At 40.9% G+C, this 24,545-nt stretch overlaps 1 protein-coding gene and 1 long non-coding RNA gene across 11 annotated transcripts in view; one reads left to right on the top strand and one right to left on the bottom strand.

Moving 5' to 3' along the window:
• The window catches only part of SLC7A2 (solute carrier family 7 member 2), an 86,651-nt gene extending 63,073 nt beyond the window's left edge, over window positions 1-23,578 (top strand). For 4 of the 5 annotated variants that reach the window (XM_053257721.1, XM_053257723.1, XM_053257722.1 and 1 more), the window contains 7 exons: window positions 1,172-1,394; window positions 5,898-6,037; window positions 8,090-8,192; window positions 11,023-11,225; window positions 13,176-13,342; window positions 13,642-13,750; window positions 15,706-23,578. In XM_053257721.1, coding sequence (XP_053113696.1) covers window positions 1,172-1,394; window positions 5,898-6,037; window positions 8,090-8,192; window positions 11,023-11,225; window positions 13,176-13,342; window positions 13,642-13,750; window positions 15,706-15,899 — 1,139 coding nt within the window. In that variant the 3' untranslated portion in view covers window positions 15,900-23,578. Of the gene's footprint in view, window positions 1-1,171; window positions 1,395-5,897; window positions 6,038-6,332; window positions 6,470-8,089; window positions 8,193-11,022; window positions 11,226-13,175; window positions 13,343-13,641; window positions 13,751-15,705 lie in introns of all 5 variants that reach the window. The other variant, XM_053257725.1, reaches the window with a different exon arrangement.
• The window catches only part of LOC128328111 (uncharacterized), a 52,748-nt gene that overhangs the window by 20,735 nt on the left and 7,468 nt on the right, over window positions 1-24,545 (bottom strand). For 3 of the 6 annotated variants that reach the window (XR_008309018.1, XR_008309022.1, XR_008309021.1), the window contains exons 3-4: window positions 5,328-6,055; window positions 1,205-1,381 (exon numbers count right to left, since the gene is read on the bottom strand). The exons of 1 other annotated variant lie outside the window; for it this stretch is intronic. This is a non-coding gene — a long non-coding RNA (uncharacterized LOC128328111). The remainder of the gene's footprint in view (window positions 1-1,204; window positions 1,382-5,327; window positions 6,056-24,545) is intronic. 2 more of the 6 variants (XR_008309019.1, XR_008309023.1) reach the window with 2 other exon arrangements.

Below are 24,545 nucleotides of genomic sequence, written 5' to 3'. Positions count from 1 at the left end.
TAGAGAAGGGGTGAACATTCTCTACCATAACTTTTCCTCTGATCAGTTGCATGGGAAGTAGATTATTGTGCATTTAGCACTAGTATAGTGCTAGCAAAAAGAAAAGAAAATTGTCGTGCGCTATCTTTTTTCCTAGCCATTCTTGCTATTCCAGATGAATTAATGTTTTTGCCTAATGCTTGTAACATAAAAAGTGATCAAAATTGGCATGCTTTGACATTTTGTCATGGACTTTTGTAATGTGCTCTACGTGGGGCTGCCTTTGTATGTAGTCCGGAAGCTTCAGTTGGTTCAGAATGCGGCAGCCAGGTTGGTCTCTGGGTCATCTCGGAGAGACCATGTTACTCCTTTACTGATGGAGTTACACTGGCTGCCAATAGGTTTCTGGACGAAATACAAAGTGCTAGTTATAACTTACAAAGCCCTAAACAGCTTAGGCACTGGGTATCTAAGAGAGAGAGCGTCTTCTTTGTTACAAGCCCCACCGCCCATTGAGGTCATCTGAGGAGATCCGTCTCCAGTTACCGCCGACTCGTTGGTGGCTACACAGAGACGGGCGTTCTCGGTTGCTGCCCCGAGATTGTGGAATGCGCTCCCTGCTGAGATACGATCCTCCCCATCTCTGGCAATGTTCAAAAAACACCTGAAAACCCATCTCTTCACCCAAGCTTACTCAGCATCCTAAATTTTGAGGGTTTTAAAATTTGGTTTATTTTAAAATTTAAAACCTGATTTCGGGGTTTTTAATTACTGTAATATTTTAATTGTTGTTTTAAAATGTTTTTAAATTGTTATATTGTTTTAATTTGTTTTAGCTCTTTACTGTTTTAATGGTTTGTTTTAACTGTAAACTGCCCTGAGCCATTTTGGAAGGGCGGTATATAAATCAAATAAATAAAATAAATAATAAAATTAGAAATGTTCTTCATTTTAAAAAGAAAACATCTTCACAACTGATACTTTTCCAAATCATGACACTCAGTTTAGATCTAATTGTTTTATAGATGTTTTAATTATGGATCAAAGTTCTTCTTAAATCTGCTAAATGGGACAAAATGTTTCCTTTTAAATATTTCAATAAAGGTGGTTGCCAATCTAGATGTGTATGACAGCAAGATTTTATATTTTATTCATATTGAGAGTAAAATCATTTTTTTAAATTCCTCCACAGGGGAAGAGGTCAAGAATCCCCAGAAAGCCATACCTATTGGAATAGTAACTTCCCTGCTTGTCTGTTTTATGGCCTATTTTGGAGTTTCAGCTGCTTTAACTCTTATGATGCCATACTACTTAATAGATGAGAAGAGTCCTCTTCCTGTAGCATTTGAATATGTTGGATGGGGTCCAGCAAAATATGTTGTAGCGGTGGGATCTCTGTGTGCTTTATCAACAAGGTAAAAATAAGGAAATGTTTAAGTAGTTAAAAAATGGCCAGGACATAATCTAAATATAATTATGATTCTCCTGAATCTATCACTTGGATCTAAGTTTTTAATCTCTAGATCTTTTTTTGTGAAAGGAAAAGTTGCTATGGTATAAATCCTATGTCTCTTTTTGCCTGTGCCCTTGAGCCATCATGGTTGGTTGAATATTGTCTAGAATACACTTGAACAGTATACAGCAACACCCTTTTTCTAGTCCTGATTCAAGAACACATTACAGAATGCATAGGATTAACTGAATTTTGGTGCAAAATTGGGTATAGTCTAATATAGCAGAACGTTTATACTTGAATTTGTCTGATCTATGCAAAATACTTCCTTCAAAGCTTAGTGATAATGTTTGCACATATGTCAAGAAGCGGCATCTGAGTTTTGGGTGCAACAATGTGCTCCACAAATCACTTAAGCTGGTTGTGCTGTCACTTACAATGGCTTCATGTAAATATGGTTTTAAATGCACCAAATTCTGGCTTAAATGATCTGTAGAGATCAGCAATAACACTTAAGGCTTGTGTAGGCATCCTAACATTTGCATCTACTTGTTTCACAAATAAAGTTGAGGCAGCTTAGCTAATGTAAAATGCCACAGCCTATGGCTGTATGTAAATAATCCTGTTCAGTGTCCTGAAGCAAATGGAGTTAGCCATGATATTGTCTAATTTTTGGCCCAGTGCAGACATGAACATAATTTAGAGACTAGGGGCTTGAAATCTCTCTCAGCCCCACTTCCTGTGTTAATTCCCTTCCCCTTGATTTTCTTTACCCATTGTGTGGTGTTTCATCTGCATCAGTGCTAAGCAAGGTTAATGTAAATCAGGAGGTTATTATTAATGTTAATCAAAGTTATTGCCATCCTAATCTGAGTCTGAATGCAAGGTTAAGAGATGGGTTTGCAAGGTAGTTAAGAGGAAATGTGATTAGTGCTAATATTATACCATCATGGCTTAAAGCAGGCTTGTATGACTTATGGCCTGAGGGCCCATGGGTCTTTTTTCCTGGCCTGCAGGTAGGAATATTCTGCAGCAACAGCAGGAGCCATGAAGAGTTCTTGGCCTGTCCTACTGATGAGCTACAGTGCTGAGCAGTGCAGTTGGCTGCTTGAGACCAGATGTCCCCTGCCCCTGGGCTGGAGCCCACTGACAGCATCCTATTTCTCCTTGCCTTTCCCTCTGTCTCCAACCCTCTGCTCACTCACTTTCATTAATATTTTTAATAATTAACTTTCACGTTACTAATGGGCTGAAAAAAGCCCCCCCCCCCCCCCCCGCACACCAAGGCATGGTTGATTCTGGCCCAATGGGCATTTGAGTTGTCCACCCTGGCTTAAAGCAACCAGTGGAAAGGAGGGTGGAATTCTTACAGGAGAGGGAAGGGATGTGTGCAAACATGCCTGTGGTTAGGACATCAGGAATATTCCATCTACACTGGGTCAAAATTATTTTTAGTTGTTTAAAAAGCATTTTATCAATTGTAATAACTCCAACAGTATACCATCCTCATATGTTCGGTATGAGGCTGTTCACTCCTACCTTTTTATGCCACTTACAGCAGTGCTGGATTTGTGCAGGAGGAGACAATACAGCCACCAATAAAGTTTAAATACTTTAAAGGTTCACGTAATGGGTTGGGGTGGGGAGAGCTATCATCACAACAGCTATCATAGACTAAGCCTATTCACATGAGTAGCCCAACCCAGGATGGAGCAGCCCAGCCTGGGTTGGACTTCTCGTGTGCAGTGCTGGGATCAAGCTCAATCCCAGCGCTGACTTCCCTCTCAAACCGACTTTTTACCCCAGCCTTTAGCCAGGGTTTAAGGGTGCAAGCATGCCCTTAACCCCAATGCCAGGATCGTGTGGGTGCTTGGGCTGCAGAATCGGATACCTAGAATGCCCAACTTCCAGGGGAATCCCCCAAGGTACCACACTCATTGTGTGGTGCCTTGTGGGATTCCTGGAGGCTGGGTGTTCTTCCCCTGGCCTTCCTGTTGCCACGCTGCTCACCCCAGCAGTACTCATCTGGGAGCATGGTGGGGCGGTGGCATTGCTCGTGTGGGGCAAGGCAGGAGCGATCCTGTCTTCCCCCTGTCCCTCCCTGGCTCTAAGCACAGAGGTCGTGCACATAACCTCACTGTGTTCAATAGGCACATTTGAATTTTGGATCTCCATTGTAATCACAATAGCAATGTATGTGCTAAATGGGGGTACAAACATTTTTCCCCACGCTTCAGATATTGCACTTATTGCTGTAGCCAGAAAAATAACTTAAGTGAAGTTACATGAATTGCATATTCAGATTTTTTAGCCATTTTTGGAAGGGTGGTATATAAATCAAACAAACAAATAAATACATAAATTGCAATCCTTGCCTCTAACATAGATCATACATCGAGGCTCCTCTTGAACCTTTGATAAGGAACTCTGGTCATCAGTAGCTTTCATGGTTTTTCCAGATTCTACATATATGAGTTTTAAAATATATTGTGTTTTTTCACTCTCTGAATAAAATAAAATAAAATAGGAGAGGGACATTGCTCTGTGACAGGGCCCATTCTTTGTATGCAGAAGGTCACAGTTCAATCCCAGGCATACCCTATTAAAGGATTTCAGGTAGGGCTGGGAAGCACCTTTGCTTCCAATCATGGAGTGCCACTGCCAACTGGGTAGACTGTAGGAGTATACAGCCCGTCAGATTGGAAGATCCGACATGGCCATTCCCTCCCACCACCATGGGGAGGCAGCTGATCGTGGGGCAATTGCCCCGGGTAGTACTGTGGTGTTGGGGTTTTTGAAATGTCAACCCAGCAGTAGTGCGGGGAAGACTGGTGGCTGTGGGGAATGGCAGGAACATCTGTGTGGTGGGCAGGATGTGATTCAGGGGAGGCTGGGAACAAGCGTGGGGCAGCTGGGGAAACAGCATGGGGATGCCTGGAGACTGCAATTCCTCCCAGAGATGTTCTGGGAATAACTGCAATCTCCAGGCACCCCCACACTGTTTCCCAGCTGCCCCATGCTTATTCCCAGCCTCCCCTGCATCACTCCCCACCCTCCACACAGACGTTCCTGCTATTCCCCACAGCCACCCAGTCTTCCCCGCACCACTTCTGGGCTGACATTTAAATGCTCACCGACATTGTACTACCTGGGGCAATTACCCTGTGGTTGGCTACCTCCCTATGGTGGTGGAGGGAATGTCCATGTCGGACCTTGGGATCTGTCTGACCGCATACCCCAGTAGACTGTATTGGGCTTGTTAGGAGACTGATCTGACCTGATATAAGACAACTCTTTATAATCTAGACTGGGCAAAAATACCACAGATCAAAAGGGTAATGAACGTTTAGGTCTATTTAATATATTACATCATTGATTATCGACCCTTCTTGTAAACATTTGCTGACTGCGGGGATATTGCATGTTTTAATCCTGCTGCCTGGCACAGTCTTTTAAGGTATTGTAAAGTTTAATTGCATTGCAAATATTACCAGATATGTGCTCCTGGTACACTGTTTCTGAAGAACTACAGTGAAGACCCAAGTTACTCAGCTAAAAGAAGTATTGTTTTATCACAAGTCAGACGGAAAAATGAGAGCTGGAGCTCTTTATCATGTGAGGCTTAAATTGATTTTTGCATTTGTTGTATATATTCAGATTTTAAATACCTCTCTTCTGCATTTTGTCCCTATGTTGTTCAGTATTTCAACAACACACACATGTTTGAGTGAGGCTCAAAGGCACATACAGTGTGACTTTTTAAAGTGGTGAATTTGGACATGAGAAGGTCCAAACTTTGGTTCTGTAAACTCATTACATCACCTCAGTTGCACCACTGTTTCCAAGACTAAATGTCTTCATCTACAAAATGGAAGTTAATGGCAATCAAACTTACTGAGATAGTTGAGAGAGAAAGCAACATTGGCTTGGCTCAGCCAGCGATGCTCTGCATGTTGAAGTCGATGAGTGTGCTCATGTAGATATTATCACACGTGACACAGGTCATATGTGATATGGATGCCCAATTGTACAGACACCTAATTTGCATGACTTCCTCCTTCCCTTTTTTGGATCAGAAGAATTGCACAAATTGAAAGCAAGTACAGAGCACCTCTGTCAGTCATAATACAATCTATAATGATGAATGGGACAGGAGTACACCTGCTCCTCTGTAATGGAAAGGCTTTTTCTCTGGGCCAGAAAATTTCTGAAATGGCCCCTAAAGGTTGCAAAGCACTTTGCACATTAAAAATGCCAAACAAATTTAACAACAACAAAAATGGCTGAAATTTTAAAGAAAAACTTGTATCTTAACTGTAGTGTTTCTGATGCACAGTACCCGCCCCCCCCACCAAAAAAATAATCATAGTATCACATGCTGTTAATTAGCATTGTTTGTCTCTTCCATAATATATTGCATGAAGTTATGTTGGCCATGTTGCATGTTTTCTTGCTTTTTATTCAGTCTCCTTGGATCCATTTTCCCAATGCCACGTGTAATCTATGCTATGGCGGAGGATGGTTTGCTTTTCAAATGTCTAGCTCAAATCAACCCCAAAACGAAGACTCCACTTGTTGCTACTTTATCATCAGGGGCTGTAGCAGGTGAGGCTGAAAGCAAATCTGTTGTAAGGAAAATGGACATTTTCAATCTTGGTCGAACAGAGAAATAATGGCAGGCACTTATGGTTTTATAGCTTAAAATATACAATGTGCTTATCTTAGTCAAGCTAGTAAACTTTTTGGTTCATGTGCACCTTATTTTTGTTTACTGGCATTCTTTTTACACAACAGTGCACTTCACAGAAAGTTCTTTTCCCCTCTCCAATGTCTGTATTTTGGTTTAGCTTCAAAGCATAATATTATTACTTTACTTGAACAATTAATTTTTTTGTTCTAGTCTTCTGGGCTCTATGTTCCCTTTGCCCCGCATTCTGTTTGCCATGGCACGAGATGGTTTACTGTTTAGATTTCTTGCCAGATTGAGCAAGAGGCAGTCTCCAGTTGCTGCCACGCTGACAGCAGGGTTCGTTGCTGGTAAGCACTGGAAATTCAGGTCTCACGTAACAGGGACCCGGATACTGTTTTCATGTGCATAATCCTGTGATAAGATGGTCCTGCTTGCTAACTTCCCATGCATGTCAATGTGGAACAAAGCTGCTAACTAATTGGAAGGCATAGCAATTCTGAGTGGTGGTGGTGGAAGTCTTCGCTAAAGTGTTCCTCCCATGTGACCAATGGTACTGTGTTGTGCATGTTTGAAGAAGGAAGCATAAGTGAATAACTTGGTAAAACTTACTTTCCTTTTATTCTGCTATTGAATTCTGCTCCCTTGTTCAATTTCATGAATGCCTTTCCTAATTAAATCTCTGTAGTTGAATATTCTGCTTAGGTGTATTCAGTAGCTTAACAATTGCAAATGGAATGCGGCATGAAAATTCAACTTATTAATTTAGCATTGCTGTTAAAGCTCAGCGTGGAAAGTTTCTCCATTTTAAACAGTGTTAAGAAGATTAGGTGGTGACTTTTTATAAAATGTTACCCATCTAAAAATTTTCAGTGAACGCCAAAGGCAGTCACATGTAAGTTCTGCCTGGCATTTCTTTATGCTTATAATTATGATAGTTAAAATTTGCAGAGAGGGAAGCAGGCCAAACACTAAGATTACAGGTCCAGATAAAAACTAGTTACTTTCTTAAACTGGAAAGACTGCAGAAATTCCTTATTCTTGCTTGCAGTTTTCTATGACAATGTGATATGCAGTGACGTTCTTCTAAAATGTTAGCTTGTAGTACCAGGTATTTGAAGGCTAGGTTTTTGCTTTTTCATATTGATATAAGTTTATGGAGAGACAATAACATAATAATTGTGATTTACAAGAATCCTGTTTAGGGGAAAGCTTTTGTCTACCAAAAGTATGCAGTAAAATGTTTTTTAAATATAGACAATTCATGTAGGTTACCCTTCTGAAACGGATCCTATGCACCTCCTTGAACACTTTTGAGCATTTTAACACTGTTTAAAGAGGGATTATTTTTTATTGAGAGTTCAAAGCTCATAATTTTTTGCATGGGTGCTTGCTTTGCAGAAAAGGTAAGAGGAGTAAGATCTGATATGGGCAGAAGGCACCAGGAACATTTCCTGTCCAAGCCGTATTAAAATTATTGGGATTTGGGCCAGAGCACAGCTTGCACAACTCCCACTGAATGCACAAAAATGTCCCCAGTGGATTTTGCCCATTATGCTTATATATGTATTCATAATTGTTTGCATAAATGTATTCATGGTGCTTGTCATGCAAAATAAGTGTACTTCCCCCCCCCTTTTTTCTCATGTTAAAACTAACCATTGAAAACGACTGTGTAAACATTGATGTTGCCAAATTTCGTAAGTGAATTAACTCAATAAATTTCCTTCAAATGCATAATTTATCAATGTTATAACATACTGCCATAATACAGAAATTTTATATTGGCTGCAAAACATGATGTTTCATCGTTTTCATTATGTGTAAGATAAATGGCCTCAGATTGTATGAACATTTTCAGAGATCTTGGGTCAAAAATTACGTTAATGAATTTGGTGGAAGCAAATATCCACATTTTGGTAAGTACATACAACAGTTTCATACAAATTCTGTTTCTCTTGTTTTTATAGCTCTAATGGCTTTTCTCTTTGACCTAAAAGCCTTAGTAGACATGATGTCTATTGGTACACTTCTTGCATACTCGCTGGTAGCAGCTTGTGTTCTTATTCTCAGGTGAGTTTCATGTTGTGTTAGCAAATAATTTGTTGGATAACATTTCTTCTTGATGTACAGATACATCATGTATTTGTTTGTGGCACAGACAAAAATGCTATTTAAATATAGATCCATTGGATATATACCCAGTAACCAACTGGGTACTATCTATAAATTTTAGGTATTGCTGTTCTGTAGCAGAACAGCAAAGTGGGCAAAAGAATGTGGAGTTAAAATTTTGTTTGAAATACAGATTTATGTTTGGTGGTTCCAGTCTTGACCTATATGTCCTCCACCTATGCTGTACTGAATATACAAGATGTGATCAAGAATTTTCGAATATCCAATTTGTGCTTCTTTTGTCAGAATTACAGATGGACAAACACTTAACAAGGCACTTCTAAACTAGACAGAAGTGCTTTGTTCAAATAGCTGTGGCCTGCTTAAAGTGTAAAATTGTATCTCCCATAACATTTTATTCTAAGCCCAAAAAACCTTGCATCATTAGTAGAGTAAAACTGACTTGTCACATGGTGGTCTAATCTCCACTCTCATTCTCTATAAGCATGCAGTGTGATGTGGTGAAAGGGGTGGGGAGTACCTTCTGGCTGGATTCTGCTTCCTGAGATTGGCTCTCCACACTGGGACATGAGACTGACTCTCTGGGGCCAACTGAGTGGGGCCAACTACTGCAGTTTTGAGTGGCCAGATCTTTGGTGGTTGGTTATTTGTATACCTTTTGAAATGATTCACAGGTGTGCAAAATGAATCAAGGGAAGTACAGTAACTATGTTTGCTACTAGCTGAGATGTTGCCACTTTCAAATATGCATATTTGAAAAGAAGTATAGCTGATCTGACTTCTTCCCCCATCTTTTCATTCTCCACTTGCTGTGAGTGTTGCACCATTATGGAAATCTGGATCCTCTGTCCTTCCTTTAGTCCTAAGGATTTTAGTGATAGGCCATCTCTGACTGGAGGTGACAGTTTTAGGAGAAACATGTACCCCAAGGAGCACAGTTGGAATGTATACCAAGAAGGAGGAAAGGTGCCACTAAGTTCAGGAGAACACCAGTGTGGCTAACAAGTAGAGCCAGGGAAGCTATAGAAGGGAAGAAGACTATCTTCAGAAGATGGAAGTTCTGCCCAAATGAAGAGAACAGAAAAGAACATAAACTCTGGCAAAAGAAATGCAAGGTAACTGGTTGAAGGACAGGAAGCAAATGGACACTTTCTACAATGGATGGAATGGAAGTAAGAAGTGGGGTTCCCCAGGGATCGGTATTGGGACCAGTGCTCTTTAGCTTGTTCATAAATCTTGAAGTTGGGATAAATAGTGAAGTGACCAAATTTGCAGATGAACTAAACTATTTAGGGTAGTGAAATCCACAACAGATTGTGAGGAGCTCCAAAAGGATCTCTCCAAATGGGGAGAGTTGGCGACAAAATGGTAAATGCGGTTCAATGTAAGTGTAATGTTATGCACATTGGGGCAAAAAACCCAACTTTACATACACACTGATGGGGTCTGAGCTGTCAGTAACTGTCTAGGTGAGAGAACTTGGGGTCATGGTGGACAGCTAATTGAAAGGGTCATCTTAGTGTGCAGCAGCTGTGAAAAAGGCCAATTCCATGCTAGGGATCATTAGGAAGGGAATTGAAAATAAAAATGCTAATATTATAATACCCTTATACCGATTTATGGTGCTGCCACATCTGGATTACTGCATACAGCTTGGTCACCGTATCTTCAGAAGGATATTGTAGAACTGGAAAAGTTGCAGAAGAGGGCAACCAAGATGATCAAGGGCCTGGAACACCTTCCTTATGAGTCAAGGCTACAGGATCTGGGGCTCTTTAGTTTGGAAAAGAGGCTACTACAGGGAGAGAGGTGTATAAAATTATGCATGGAGTAAAGAGAGTGGAGTCATCTTAGCGCTGTGGGGAAGTAACTTGCCTAGGGAGCAAGAGGTCACTGGTTCAAATCCCCACTGGTACGTTTCCCAGACTATGGAAACACCTATATATCAGGCAGCAGCAATATAAGAAGATACTGAAAGGCATCATCTCATACTGCGTGGGAGATGGCAATGGTAAACACCTACCAAAGACAACCACAGGGTTCTGTAGTCACCAGTAGTCGACAACGACTCGATGGTACAACTTTACTTTAAAGAGTGGACTAAGAGAAATCTTTCTCCCTCTCTCACAACACAGAACCAGGGGCAGTTTCCCAAGAAAATGAAGGCCAGGAAATAGACCAACAAAAGAAATACTTTTTCACACAGTGCATAATTATACTATGGAATTCTCTGCCACTGGATGTGGTGATGGCCACTAGCTTGGATGGCTTTAAAAGAGGTTTAGACAAATTCATGGAGGGCAGGTCTATCAATGGCTACTAGTCTGGCAGCTATAGGCCACCTCCAGTCTCAGAGGCAAGATGCCTCAATATCAGTTGCAGAGGAGCAACAGCAGGAGAGAAGGCATGCACTATGGAAGGCATGCACTATGGAGAAGGCATGCACTTGCCTGTGGCCTCTCCAGAGGCATATGGTGGGCCATTGTGTAAAACAGGATGCTGGACTAGATAGGCCTTGGTTCTGATCCAGCAGGGCTGTTCTTATGTAAATTGAATGTCCATAGCTAAAGAAATAGTAAAGGAATGCCATACAAAGAAAGGCATGATATCTTTTGTTTGTTAATAGGTTCTGAAGAGTCTAATACAATATGATATATTTGGGTATTGGTTGGTTAGATTTTCTTTTCTGTTCATTCTTTTTTTTAAAAAACAACAACCTTGTTTTACCTAAATATCATTGTGTGTGTGTGTTTGTGTGTATATGTAGGTACCAACCCAGTTTATACTATGAACAACCGAGGTACTCAACAGAAAAAGAGGATCTTGCAGCATCAGAGAAAGAATGTACAAGTGATTCTCAAATTAGTATGCTTCCAGGGCATAGTTTCAGCATACAAACACTGATTAATCCATCAAGTTTGCCAAATGAACAGTCTGGTACCATGGTTAGCTTTCTTGTGGCTCTGTTGGGTAAGTCAGATGTTATCTGGATACTATTTTTTTTAAAACAGCTGCAACCAGTGGTGACTGGTGTTTCCTGGGACTTGGGGGGGGGCAAATGATAGGTGGAGCCATAAGTAGTGAGAGGTGGAGCAAATTATGGGTGGCTGCGGAGGTGGAGCCAGGATCAGGCGGATGCCTTACCAATAACTGGCAAAGTTCATTTGTAGTTAACGAGTGGGATCAAAATACAAACACAGAAATCTCAATTGCTCATCAGCAGAGATACAGAGAAATATGGAAAACATCAGTTGCTTTATAGTGCTTAACAGGACTATAGTAGTGTGAAGATTTGTATGTAACAAGGCAGGATCAAAATACAAGCGCACACATACAGAAAAAGAACTGTACAAGCCACAAATAAAGCACAGACCAGCTACAAAACTGCTTCTGTGGAAAGGAAATGCATTCTGAAGTCACCAGGACAACTCTGTCTGCCTGATTATTTCAAAAATAAACAACAACAAAAGCAAGAAAGAACTCTGAACCAGAGTGGTAGAGTGCTTAGTGTGCTGGACTAGTCTGGGGAAATCCAAGTTCAAATCGCCATTCAGTCATGAAACACACTGGGTGACTTAGGGATAGTCACTTCTCTCTCAGCATAATCTTCCTCATAGGGTTGTTGGGAGGATAAATGTAACCATGTGCACCACTATGGGCTTCTTGGAGGAAGCACAGGCTATAAATGTTTTTTAAAAAATCTATATAAGCCACAGGTAAAGCAGAGACCAGCTACAAAAGTGGAGAACAAATGCAATCTGAAGTTTCAGGGGCCGCTCTGTCTGCCTAATACAGGTGTGCACATACTGCCTTGATACTGATGCCCAAAACAAAACTCATTCTGCACAGAGATGAAAAAAAACTAGAGGGACCACTGATGAGGACATCCTCTCCTTACTCCATGTCAGCTGAACAGCTGGGTGCCACTCTCTGCTCGTCTTGGGTGCCCACCATCTAGCCTGGGTATCCATCCTAGCAAGCAACAAATTTTTTTTATAGAGAGCACTTCCTTAATCCTTGCCCAATGAATATAGGGACATATTAATGCTATGGATACTGGCCCCAATCCAGAGAAAAGTCTGGTTAGCTCTCTGCACAGCAAGTTGATTTTTAAAACAATTTCCCTTCCAATAGAATCCATTCCTTCTCTACACCACACCCACATAGAAAGCCTACAATTATTTGAAAGCCATTTGGAAACAGGAATCCATGCATATGCCCTAAAAGAACTTTCTGGCTTCTAAGGCCAGTTTCTAATCTAATTAGTCCAGTATTACAGTTTGCTGTGTCTTCCAGTGTTTTATGGCATGCCATTTTGGGGATTGGCCATACAGATCAGAAAGCAAGGGAGAGAAAGCAGAAGTTGCACTCCTCCCTTCCAGACAAACACAAAGAAGCCATCATGGCTCATTCCCAAAGATCAGCCAGCCTATCTAACCAAAAAGGTGGTTAGATTCTTTTCAGTAGCTAAAAGAAAAAGACTTCCCCACCCTCTGGGCACTTTGACTGCCTGAGGAGTCACTCAGTCTAGTTCCTCTCTGATTGGTTTATAGGGTGGTCCTAGGTCTGCCCTCTTTGCAAAAAAAAAAAAAAAGTGAGCATGCTTATTGGCTCCTGCCTTAATAGTAATATTTTAAAAGATCTGGGGCTTTTCATTCATTCTTTGAGGTTGGTGCTACCATCACACACCTCACAACTCTTAAAGCATCTGCAGGCAAGAGTTGCAAGGAACAAGAGAGAGGCAGTAGGCACACAAAATGGAGGCAGAGACAACATGGCTGACTGAGAAATTTATGGCCCACTTTGCCCATAGATAAGATCCGCCTGTAGCTGCCCACTATTGCTAAAGTTCCAATCTATCATAACACATTCGATATTTTGAAATACTGAAACATGTATTCTTTGATTATTTCCACCTAGCTTTCGTGATCTGTGGCTTAAGTATTCTGACCACCTATGGGGTTCATTTTCTTGCCAATCTGGAGGTCTGGAGTATCTGTCTCCTTGCAGCTCTTTCAGTAATGTTTGTTGTTGTCATACTTTTCATCTGGAGGCAACCTCAGAGTCAACAGAAAGTGGCATTTATGGTAAGATGAGGGAAGCCAGCAGAATTTGTGTCTAATGAGTAAACAATTTGGGGTATGTAAAATCACATGGGGATATTGTTGGGGAGCTTGTGAAGTCACTTGAGGTATTTTGGAACGCAGCATGCTTCAGATGGTTCATAATGTAGATGAAACTACTATTAATAAGACTATGAATATTTATATATAGTTATATAATGAATGGATGTGTCAATTCTTTTAACTGCATTTGTAAAGGAATGTAAAATATAATGTACTGGATTTTTGGCAAAAATACTAAATTGTAAAATATTTGTCCTTAGGTACCACTCTTGCCATTTTTGCCAGCTTTGAGTATCTTGGTTAATGTTTATTTGATGGTTCAGCTAAGTGCAGAGACTTGGATCCGGTTTAGCATCTGGATGGGCCTTGGTAAGTATTCCTAACACCAGAGCAGATGAGTTCTGTCATGGGCCTCCTCTTGGATATTATTCAAATAAAGATTTAAGCAGGATTGTAAGCACAACTTCACATATATAAATTTCTGGCATTGTGGGATATTGCTGTGGATCTCTGGATCTATTCATCTCTGGTCAAGACATCCACTGTCTTGACCTGCTGGCACATGGAGGGGAGGGGCAGGTGTGACCTTTTCACATGTTGCAAGAAGTGATGGGCAGCAGAAGTTCAAGCTAGGGAATCAAACCTTTACATTTTTTGGTTCATTTTCCTTTCAGTTTCAGTCAACTGAAGTTCTTCCAGTTTGGTTCTGGTTTTGGTTCTGGTTCAGGCAAAGTTCTGTTTGGCACACATAACCAAGCAGTTCAGTTCCAATTCAGTTGAGAAAATTTAAATAAGGCACATTATAATAATCATTTCCATAGTAAGGGGAACAAGTTAATAGGTCTAAAACTGTTGCAACTATGTATCAGCAATAAGTACTACTGAAGCTTGCATGAAACAAAAAAAGGGTCTTATTTTTAAGAACACTACATCCTTATTTTATGTGTACTTTTTAATTTTAAAATCAGAGGTATGTAATAGGTGAAGAAGAAGCCAAATCCATTTTAAGGAGGAGAGAAAGAAAAGGACTTAGTAAATAACCCCAGAACTATCCAGCAGTTCTTATTCTGATTTCTGGTGGAGCCCACTGAAGGGTATTATTTGGCTGAACAAAACTGCAGGGTGGGAATGGTTGCTTTCTCTTGGTGCTGGGGTGAAGAATTCAGTTTTGGCCGAAGCTACACACAGACCTAAAAAACAACTAATCAGGGATGGCACTTAGGGTTGATGGGAGCTGCCACTGATTCCCAGACCCTGCAATGAAGAGCACTGCCTTATTCTGACTGGTAACCCCTTTTTCATTTTAATTTTATGTGGTTCTGTTCCAGTTCAGAAAAAAGTTTCATTCCAGTATTTGATCCTGGTTCAGTTTTACTCCCTGCTGCAAGCACACTTAATCACTGCTTACAACATGCAGAGTCTTCTTTAGTTTAGCCATACAAGCCAATTTTTGCTTTAAGTTGCTTACACACAGCTGAGCAGTTCTGTCAGGCTGGCTTAATGAGTGCTTGAGGCTATTCACACGTGCGGAGGAAACTGGGCTCCTTATTCTGACTGGTAACCCCTTTTTCATTTTCATTTTATGTGGTTCTGTTCCAGTTCAGAAAAAAAGTTTCATTCCAGTATTTGATCCTGGTTCAGTTTAAGGAGCCCAGCCTGGTTTCCCCCGTGTGTGTGAACCACCGAGAGCCATGCGGCTCCTGGTGGCTAGCCCACCTAATTGCCTTCCTGTTAAACGAGGTTAGTGGAGTGAGTGCTCTGCTAACCCTGTTCTTCGGATCATGAGTCATCACAGCACAGCTCTGCAGCGACTCGCAAAGAGACCCCCAACTGGGAGGCTACGGCAAGCCTCCCAATGCTGGGGGGCTCCCCAGAATGCCCTGCACACTTGTGCGGGGCATTCTGGGGCTTCAAGTGGCCCCCAAGCACCACAGCCCTTACTGGCTCCATGACGGAGCCGGTAATCGTGTGAGTGGCCGATCCAGCCTGTCAGGGCTCGCCGACTGCTTGTGCATGGGGAGAGCGGGTCAAACCTGCTCTCCCTGCAGAAGCCCTGCAGGCTCTCCGCACTGCTCATGTGGAGAGCCTCCTTGACTTCCTTGGTGCCCAGATCCTCTAGCCAAAGCTTGGTAGAGGGAACACAGAAGCTTGGAAGAAGCCTCTAGGCTTCTGTTCTACTGGGATGGAAGCTTAACATGGATGGAAACAGACCCTGAATAGACAGATCTATTTTAGTAATCTTTGCAAAGAAATAAATGTATAATGGATGACAAGCATGGAAAACTATAGTCTCTCCTCCCCACCCCCTTCTCTTTCTTTGAAAGGTTTCCTTATTTACTTTGCTTATGGCATCCGACATAGTGTGGAAGGTCATCCTAGGGAAGAAGATGACTATGAAGACAGTTGTTCAGAGAAAAGTGAAACCCCAGAAAAGAACCATGTGAAAGATCCAAATGAAAATGAAAGTGAAAGTGAACGTGCTCAGTTTATTACACACGAAAGGACAAGTGAATGTTAATGGTTGCAAACCGCCATGTTGTGAGTGTCTTTCAAGCAGTGAACTGTAACAAAATCTAGTTTGTTGAAAGAAATGGTCAATCAAAAGATTGGGTAACATATATGTACTTTGTGAAAATGTCTACTAGAAATTGTGAATGCTGATCTGGACTGGCTGCTGAACTATGTCTCATCCAATGGAGGTTTTACTTGATGTAACCAAGGAAGTGGAGGGAAAGGGACACTTCCAATCGACTGATTTTACTTGTCTGTTGTGCTAAATGCTTTGGGAGCCTTTCTTTCTAGCAGCACCCTACAACTTAAATTGGCAGGACACCATTTAACTAATTCCTTAGGAGTGCTTAAAGGTGAGGGAGTCTGAACATATTGGCTGGTGTTACTGTGGACGAGTCTGTTTCTGTTAAAATGTGGCAGCAGTGCTAAATAACCTGTGACTAGACTTTCAGCTTTTCTGCAGTAATAGTGAATCCTTTTTAAATTCTTTTTTTTAAAAAACAGCCCCCACCCCCCAAACAGGTAGTGTAGGTGGCAGGGGTGGGGTGGGGGGACACAGAGCATAAACCTGGCATGTCTTTGCAATGCTGTGTAGTTCATAGCTATAAAATGGTATGTATGTTGACTTGACTTTGCTACTCTTATCTGTCGGTCATGCAAACCGTGAACACCCTTATTTACTGTACTGTATTCAAGAACAGTTGTAACCAATAACATATACCTGATATAAGGCTATTTCCAAACTGATTCTATTGTTCCAAGTTCTCCTTTCATGCGAGTGAAAATTAAAAAGCCAGGTTGGGCTTACTAACATGTAAGAAAGCGAAAGCACTGGCAAACAGCATGCGTGCCTATTATATATTTCTAGAACTGGGACTTTTTAAGATGCTGTTGTAAATATTGAAATGCCCCATGATATTGCTGAATGTGTGAACACTTTGAAATAATAATAATAATACTAATAATTCGATTTCTATACCGCCCTTCCAAAAATGGCCCAGGGCGGTTTACACAGAGAAATAACAAACAAATAAGATGGATCCCTGTCCCCAAAGGGCTCACATTCTAAAAAGAAACATAAAACTCACAACAGCAACAGTCACTGGAAGTACTGTGCTGGGGGTGGATAGGGCCAGTTACTCTCCCCCTGCTGAATAAAGAGAATCACCACAGTAAAAGGTGCCTCTTTGCCCAGTTAGCAGGGGTAAATGTCACTAGCTGCTGCTGCAGCTCCATAGTTAAAGAGCTGTGTACCCATCAGCATGTTTACCTAGTAGTAGGTAAATAGCCTCTGGTCAACCACTTGCCCATAAAGTTCTGCACCAAAAGAATGTGAAATTGCAGCTGTAGATTGAGTGTTCACCTTGCTGTGATATCATGGAGTAGTGTGCCCTTCAGTGGATTCTACTGTCCTCATAACTGATTTAATATTTATTGTATAAATAATGAATATAACTTTTTATTTATTTTGCCTGGGAATGTGGTCCACCTTGTTAAAAGAAAGAAGTGTGTGTAGGAGAGAGATTTTCAAACCTTATTGGAATTAGAAAAGTGATGTTTTCAGGGGTAATTAATGAGTTTGAAATAACATTTATTTTATACATTTGAGGCAGTTGTGGGTAGGAATGTGCACGAACCTCAGTTAATGCACAGGTTCAAATATGAACTGGCTCATGGTTCTGCTAACCGGTTCATGCTGCTTCAGCCAAACCACGAACCAGTTTGAGGGGGGCGCCAGGGGAGTGGGCGAGTGGCCCCTTTTAAAAGTGAGTAGAGCAGGTCCTTACCTGTGTGCTCTTGCTCCATGCCGCTTTGTGCTAGTGCAGCGCTCCCCCACAACAGCCTGCGTGCCACACCACTGCCCATGAGCTGTTGGGGGAGTGCCACAGCATGGAATGGCAGCACACAGACCTGCTCTCTTTTCATTTAAAGGTGTCATGTGCCTCCCTCGAACTAACTCATGGTTTGGCCATATCGGCTCATGCTGGTTCGCAGAGCCACGAACCAGTTCATATTGAGTGTATGAATATGAACCTGTGCACGAAGCAAGGTTCGTGCACATCCCTAGTTGTGGGCACCTTATTCTGTGCAAAGGGCCACTGCTCAAGTCAAGTCAATATTTCAATCAAAGATCAAATACAAAAAAGGGCCACTGCTAGTTTGCATGTTTTCACCCAAGTATATTGTCTTAATTTGAAACTGTGGTTGGTGGATGAGAATACAATAGTACATGGATGTCCTCCTGGATCTGGTTTATACATTCGGCCTGTCTTGGGGCACCATATGTATCTGTATAGAATTCCAGAGAGAAAAAACAGGCCAAACTGCCCAACAGGCCATTTCCTTCTTCCTCTCCAGTTTCTCAAGTAGAATGAGGCAGAAGAAGGGTGAGCAACTGTGGCTCTCCTTTTCAGTACTGAGGATGAGAGAAACTTGCAATTTGCCTGATACCTTATGATTACTGAGCTTTAGAAGCATGCAGCAATATTGTCAGCTACAAACCCACATTTAAAAAATTGAAATGTTCAGGCAGGGTTATATTTCAGGAGGCCTTGGCAAACTGCCTGCTACCTGGGTGGACCCCTAGAGAGTCACTTCACCACCACCACATGAAGACTGGGCACAGAGGTGGTCTCGAATCATAGGAACATAGGAAACTGCCATATACTGAGTCAGACCATTGGTCTATCTAGCTCAGTATTGTCTTCACATACTGGCAGTGTATGTGTATGGCAGTGTAACTCCAAGGTTGCAGGCAGGAATCTCTCTCAGCCTTATCTTGGAGAAGCCAGGGAGGGAACTTGGAACCTTCTGCTCTTCCCAGAGCAGCCTCATCCCCTGAGGGGAATATCTTGCAGTGCTCACACATCAAGTTTCCCATTCATATGCAACCAGGGCAGACCCTGCTTATCTATGGGGACAAGTCATGCTTGCTACCACAAGAGGAGGTGGCCCTTCTGAGGCCCTGGGCCCTTGGCAGCTGCACATCCATACTGACTTGTGACATTGTCTCTGTGCTTAGGACCTGAGGGAGAGACTTGGAAACAACAAGAGAGAGGTGTGTGTGTGTGTGTGTGTGTGTGTGTGTGTGTGTGTGTGTGTTAGAGGAACATTCTATCCTAAGCTGAGGATTTAATTTCTCTCTTAAAAAAGAAATATATTCAGTTTCATCTCCAAAAACAAGAAAAGCCATTCACAAATTTAACAAACTCATCTGCTTCTCCTTGGCTGTGATATACTTACTGTAAGTTTCCTAAGGAGAGTAAGCCCTGGGTTTGGACAGTGCACAAATGTATGGGGTGAGGGTGGAGAATGACTTGTGCTTCCTGTATGGAATCTCATCCAAAACAAGAACTGGTGACTCTTCGCTACAGTGAGGGATGAGCTCCAGATGCATCCACAAGCTTGTGCAGCTTGTTACAGGAGAGCAACAGCCTCCAAAGTAGCACATCATTTGCACTTTTTCTTCCCCACCCCATCCCTCTTCTGTGCAATTTATGAAGCCACCCTAACAATACTGACATCCAGTCACTCATGAATAGTCCTATTGAAATTAACAAGACAGGTTCACGATGACTAAGTTATCCCATTAATTTAAGTGGGACTCTTTGTGAATGACTTGGTCTGGATGTCAGCCACTGAGTTTAATAATAATGGTAATTGGTCATAGTGTTTGACTTTAAAACTATATATATTTAGGAGGCTTTTTTAAAAAAAGTTTTGTGTAAATAGATGAAAAGGAAGAATAATGGAGATATATAAAATGTGGTGTTAATGTGAGAAATGTTAAAATACTTCATGGGGGTGGGGGAGGAGTGCCCTGATTGCTGCCATTATGGAATGTAAATATATTGCAGTGCCTGAAATACATTATGTTGATTAACTGTTCTGTTTGCAATGTTGTAAAACCCAAAGAATATACTATTTTGCTAATTTCTTAAGAGATTTGTATTGATTAAATAAGGCAACTTATCAAATAGAACAGAAAAGAGTATAAATTTCACAGAAGATACAAAGTAATATAAATGTGGAAATTGTTTTTGCTAGCTGCTAAACTTCTGCCACTCAAGTTTGTATCTAGTCAATCTTTAAGCATCTTTAGGCTACCACTGTAGCACCAGTTCTTCTGAAGAGTTCAAGACTAATACTACACTGGTGCTTGCATGCACAGGGGGATTGCAATAACCTCCCCTTCCTCTGGAAGCACTATGCCATCCAAAAAGATGTCCCTGAGGGCTGTGCCACACTTGGTAACATTATTATGGGTGGCACAGAGTACCTCCAAGAGAAATTGTCTAAATTTGCCCCCCATCCTCTGCTGCGTGAGCAGTGGAGCTGAGTTTGTTGAACTTGGAAACTCTGATGCTTCTCTCCTAGCACTGGTACTTCATTCGTTTGGATGTCAAACAATGGGAACGGAAACAAATGGAAGAAAAATCCAATAGTTTATGCTAAACTGGAGATATAGCCATAAATCTGGAACTAAACCCTAATTATTTGTATTGGAAGCACCTCCAAACGAGTTTGGAAGCTCTCAAAAATGATAGGAATTCACAGCATTCCCCACTGACTGTTATGAATGAGAGAGTTCCTGTAAGAAATCATTCTTCAGATGCTTACATTTTGAAGACAGAAAGGGTCACAGGTCTACCTATGGTTTTGGCAAACATTTGGACATGGGTCCAGATAATGCATGTTTTGTTTAGGGGAATGCATTCATGTGTTGTTATTCCCCAATACTGGCCTAACCGAGAGCCTTCAGGGTTCTTTGCATATAGAGTTCCCAGCTTGCTTGGGCTTCTTCACATTGTAGGCAGCTCCATGCTTGCAGTGGGCATATGCACACCAGTCTCCATGCTGAGTGAACTGGGAAGCCCTTGAACATCCATGTATGCCATATGCGTGTTAGAGCCCTATATATACTCTGAAATTGGGCATATTGCTTGCTTGCAGCTTGAGAAATGGGCACATAGACTTGGATCTTTAAAAAAACATGAGAAGCAGCTTTTGTTCTTCAGTTTACTGGAAGTAATTCAGAGACATACCCAACTATTCTGAGAAATACTTTCATAGGAAATTGGACTGGAAAGAAGTTAAACAGTAGTCTGATCCAACGACAGATTAGTGGTGTGAAGAAACAAAAATGTTTCTACTTGAAATCTTGTATACAAATAGCATTTACAACTATATAGCTTAGTGTTTCCTTTTCTCCCATATCCTACCATTAAACCACCACAGTGAACCTAGCCAGAATTTGTTTGTGGCTAGAGGAAGGACATAACATAAAGGAACATATCTGCATCAACAGTAGCTCTTTATTATCGCTTGGGAAGCTTCACTACTGTATAAAAAGAAAACAAGATGCCTCTTCCAGAAAAAAATGAATACTGTTCTTTATTCATACTTGTCTTAAGGTTTATGTGCTATTTCTGATTTTTTTTTGATTTTTTTTTGGTCCAGTTTATGTATTTTAGTGGGAACTTTGGAAGGTCAGGGTATTTATCCATGCCTTACAAGACTGCCTTACATTCAGAGAAACTTTCAAAGGTGACATACATATAGGGCAGGCCTGCACAACATAAGGCCTGGGGGCCAGATCTGGCCCGCAAGAACGTTTTTGCTGGCCCCCAGGAAGGAACATCCTGTGGCAATGTTAGGAGCCATGGAGAGCTCTTGGGTTGCCCTGCTGATGAGCAGCAATGGCTCAGTGCAGTTTGCCACTTGAGAATGTGTTTCACCCTGTCCCTGGTCCAGAGCCCACTAACATCTGTTTCCCCCTGGCCTTTCCTCTGAACTCCAACTCTCTGCCACCTCACGTTCATTAATATTTTTAATAATTGATGCACTGAAAATTGAGCTTGGCCCACCCCACACAAAAAAAGTCATGGTTGGTTCTGGCCCATGGGATCACTTCAGTTGTGCTCTCCGGATATTTGGAGAGAAATTAAAATAACTTAAAGACCACAGTGCAAACTCTAGAGGAAATAAGGGCATTCTAAAAAACACTGTTTAAACATTAAGAGGAGTTTTCAATATCTACAAAGTGCTTAACTGTCACTGTAAAAAGTCAGGGGCTTTTTTTTTTTTAAAAAAGGAAAAATTTCTTCTGGGCAGATAAAGATTTAAAGCAAGTTTCTTTGATCAAAACCTTGCAGTTATGTTTAACATCCTGTGATGTTTATGGTTGCAGGGTTTCTGGCTATGCAATGGCTTTCCTCTTTATTCCAAAGGACGATGCCACTCTACATGCATGTTCCTTCATGTAAACCAATCTGAAGGCCCATAATTAGAAATTTGGTGGTGGTCCTTTAGGGGACTTTGGGGCTGTTTTTTAGAACTGCATTTTAACAGGCTGCTTTCTCTTTCTTATATTAAATGTTTTGTTTACTTCTAGAAATAAAATAATTGCACATACTTAATCTTTTGTTTAGAGATTGAGTATGTACATAAAAATAGATTTATGTGCTATCCATCTAAGGTTGCAATCCTAAGCACACTCACTTAGGGTTTTCTGGAAAATGTTCTTTGAATTTTTTCCAGGAAAATTTTTTCATGCAACTGTTTCCTTCTTGTGCATAAAATTTGAATAAACATTCCCCCCCCCCTCAGAATGTTACTATGCAAACTCCCTAAATGCATTGTGATCTGATTTGGTCTGTTGTTTGACCTATAGTAGTAAATAAATAAAAGTACACCATATTAACTTTACGTGCTTTGTAAATATAAGTCTTTCAAGTAACCAGGTAGTTGAACTGAAATATTTGGTGGCGGGAAGAGACACACAATGTGGTTTTTAAGTGTTATATTCCAAACAAATTCAAAGTACACTTGGAAATTATTTATATTGGAACACTTGTAAATATCTTATCATGGAAGCTCAACAGTATAACAGATTTAAACAACGATGCATAAATAAAATTTAAGGCACTGAAAAAATATTAAAATACTGCTTTTCATTATGCCCAGTGATAAGTAACAACATATCTGACTTCCATACAGTAATATGGGGTAGAAAATTTTCAATGGAATAATTTGGAAGTAGAAAGTTTTCTAGAATTTTTTTCCCATTTCAGCAATTGTTCCATCCCACATTACTGGTTTGGAGTTAAGTTCCACTGAGCACTTTGAGATTTACTTTATGATTAAATCATGCATAGGATCAGACTTCAGATCAATGTCTCCAAAGTGTTACCCTCATCCAACTTTGCTTCTGACTCTGGGAAATTCCTATGGAACTCAATGGGGGACTGGCTGAGTCAGGACCGAGGAACTATCATTGAAGTTCACTACTTAAAAAATAATAATTTCTGAGTGTTCAACACTTTAAAATTTGCTTTGCTGTTTCACTGTGTATATTGTACATTAGTCTATTAATTACTATGAATGTTGTTTGCTGCTGTGCACATAAATGGGAATAGATCATTTAGCTTCAGTGTGAGGTGTTGATTACTATTCTACTAGAGACATCAGACTTTTAAAAAAATTAATGCAAATATATGGCTAGAATGTATGGAATAATACTTCCTGGTGCTTTGGGTTTTTCACTTTTACAAGAAAATGTCAGTAGTTCAATATTACTGTAGACTTAGAAGAAATGCATACTGCTGCTGTTCACTGTAAAAAAAATGCTGCTTAGGACAGTAATGCATTTGTTCTATATTTTTTAAAATAAAGTTTACAACTGTACATATTGTAGTTTTATTCTGCATATTCTAACATGGTGGTGGTGATTTGTACACCATAATGATCAAATATGATAAAACACATAGTAAGGAATGGAGACTTGGCGAATGGCGGATTTAAGCCCAGCCTTTGTCTCAGAGCAAGTCCACGTGGGGGAAAGAAAACTGCTGATTCATTCCCTCCATGTTCACTCAACAAAGGCTTTAAAACTTAACCTTTAAAATTTGACCGTTTCTTAGTAACTGCTGTCACCATGCCCTAATTACAAAGTTTAACTGGATTTGGGAGAGTATCCAGGGAGACTCCCTTCCTTTTACCAAGTGGGAAAAAATATAAAAACCTCCCATGTGTAGTCTACGCGTGAGGAGAAAAACTTGGTAGATTGCTGAACAATTAATACTTGAGACGTGTTTGCACCAGAGAAAACCCCCTTTTTCCTGAGTTAAAAATCCACTCAGTGGCAAGTGAAATTACAAAGCATAAAAAGAGAAAACTTTATTCAAAAGACTACAGACTACTTTGGTCTGAGGCTCTAGCAGCTTCCATTACAGGAAAAAGTAACACTCAGTACTTTACTAGATTACTTCCAAAAAGTAATCTGGCTGGTTTGTTTGGAGTGGCACACTTTAAAAATCATGGTTACTCCGTTGCACAGACATAAATGAAAAAAATACAAAAGCCCCCCGTGTTGGGGGGAAAAGGATTCAGGCTAGCATTGCTTTTAGCTTGTTTTGTTACAGATAAAAACACAAACCAGTTGTGAGGACTTGCAAAGCACTAAAATAAAGAAATCTGACACCAGCTACCTAACACACGGATCCCTGACTAAACCTTTCGGAAGCCTGGAAGCCCTGGCTTCCTTCCCCCTTGAAACTCACCCTAAACTCCAGGAGAGAGTTCAAGCTACCTGCAATCCTGTCTCCCAAGGATCTGCAGATGTACTTCCATGAGAGAGTTCTTCAGGCTAGCT

This window comes from Hemicordylus capensis, chromosome 5 (genome assembly GCF_027244095.1).
Source record: "Hemicordylus capensis ecotype Gifberg chromosome 5, rHemCap1.1.pri, whole genome shotgun sequence".
NCBI lineage: Eukaryota > Metazoa > Chordata > Lepidosauria > Squamata > Cordylidae > Hemicordylus > Hemicordylus capensis.
The sequence above is the reverse complement of the archived record's forward strand: the minus strand, read 5'-3'. Positions and strand labels throughout refer to the sequence as shown.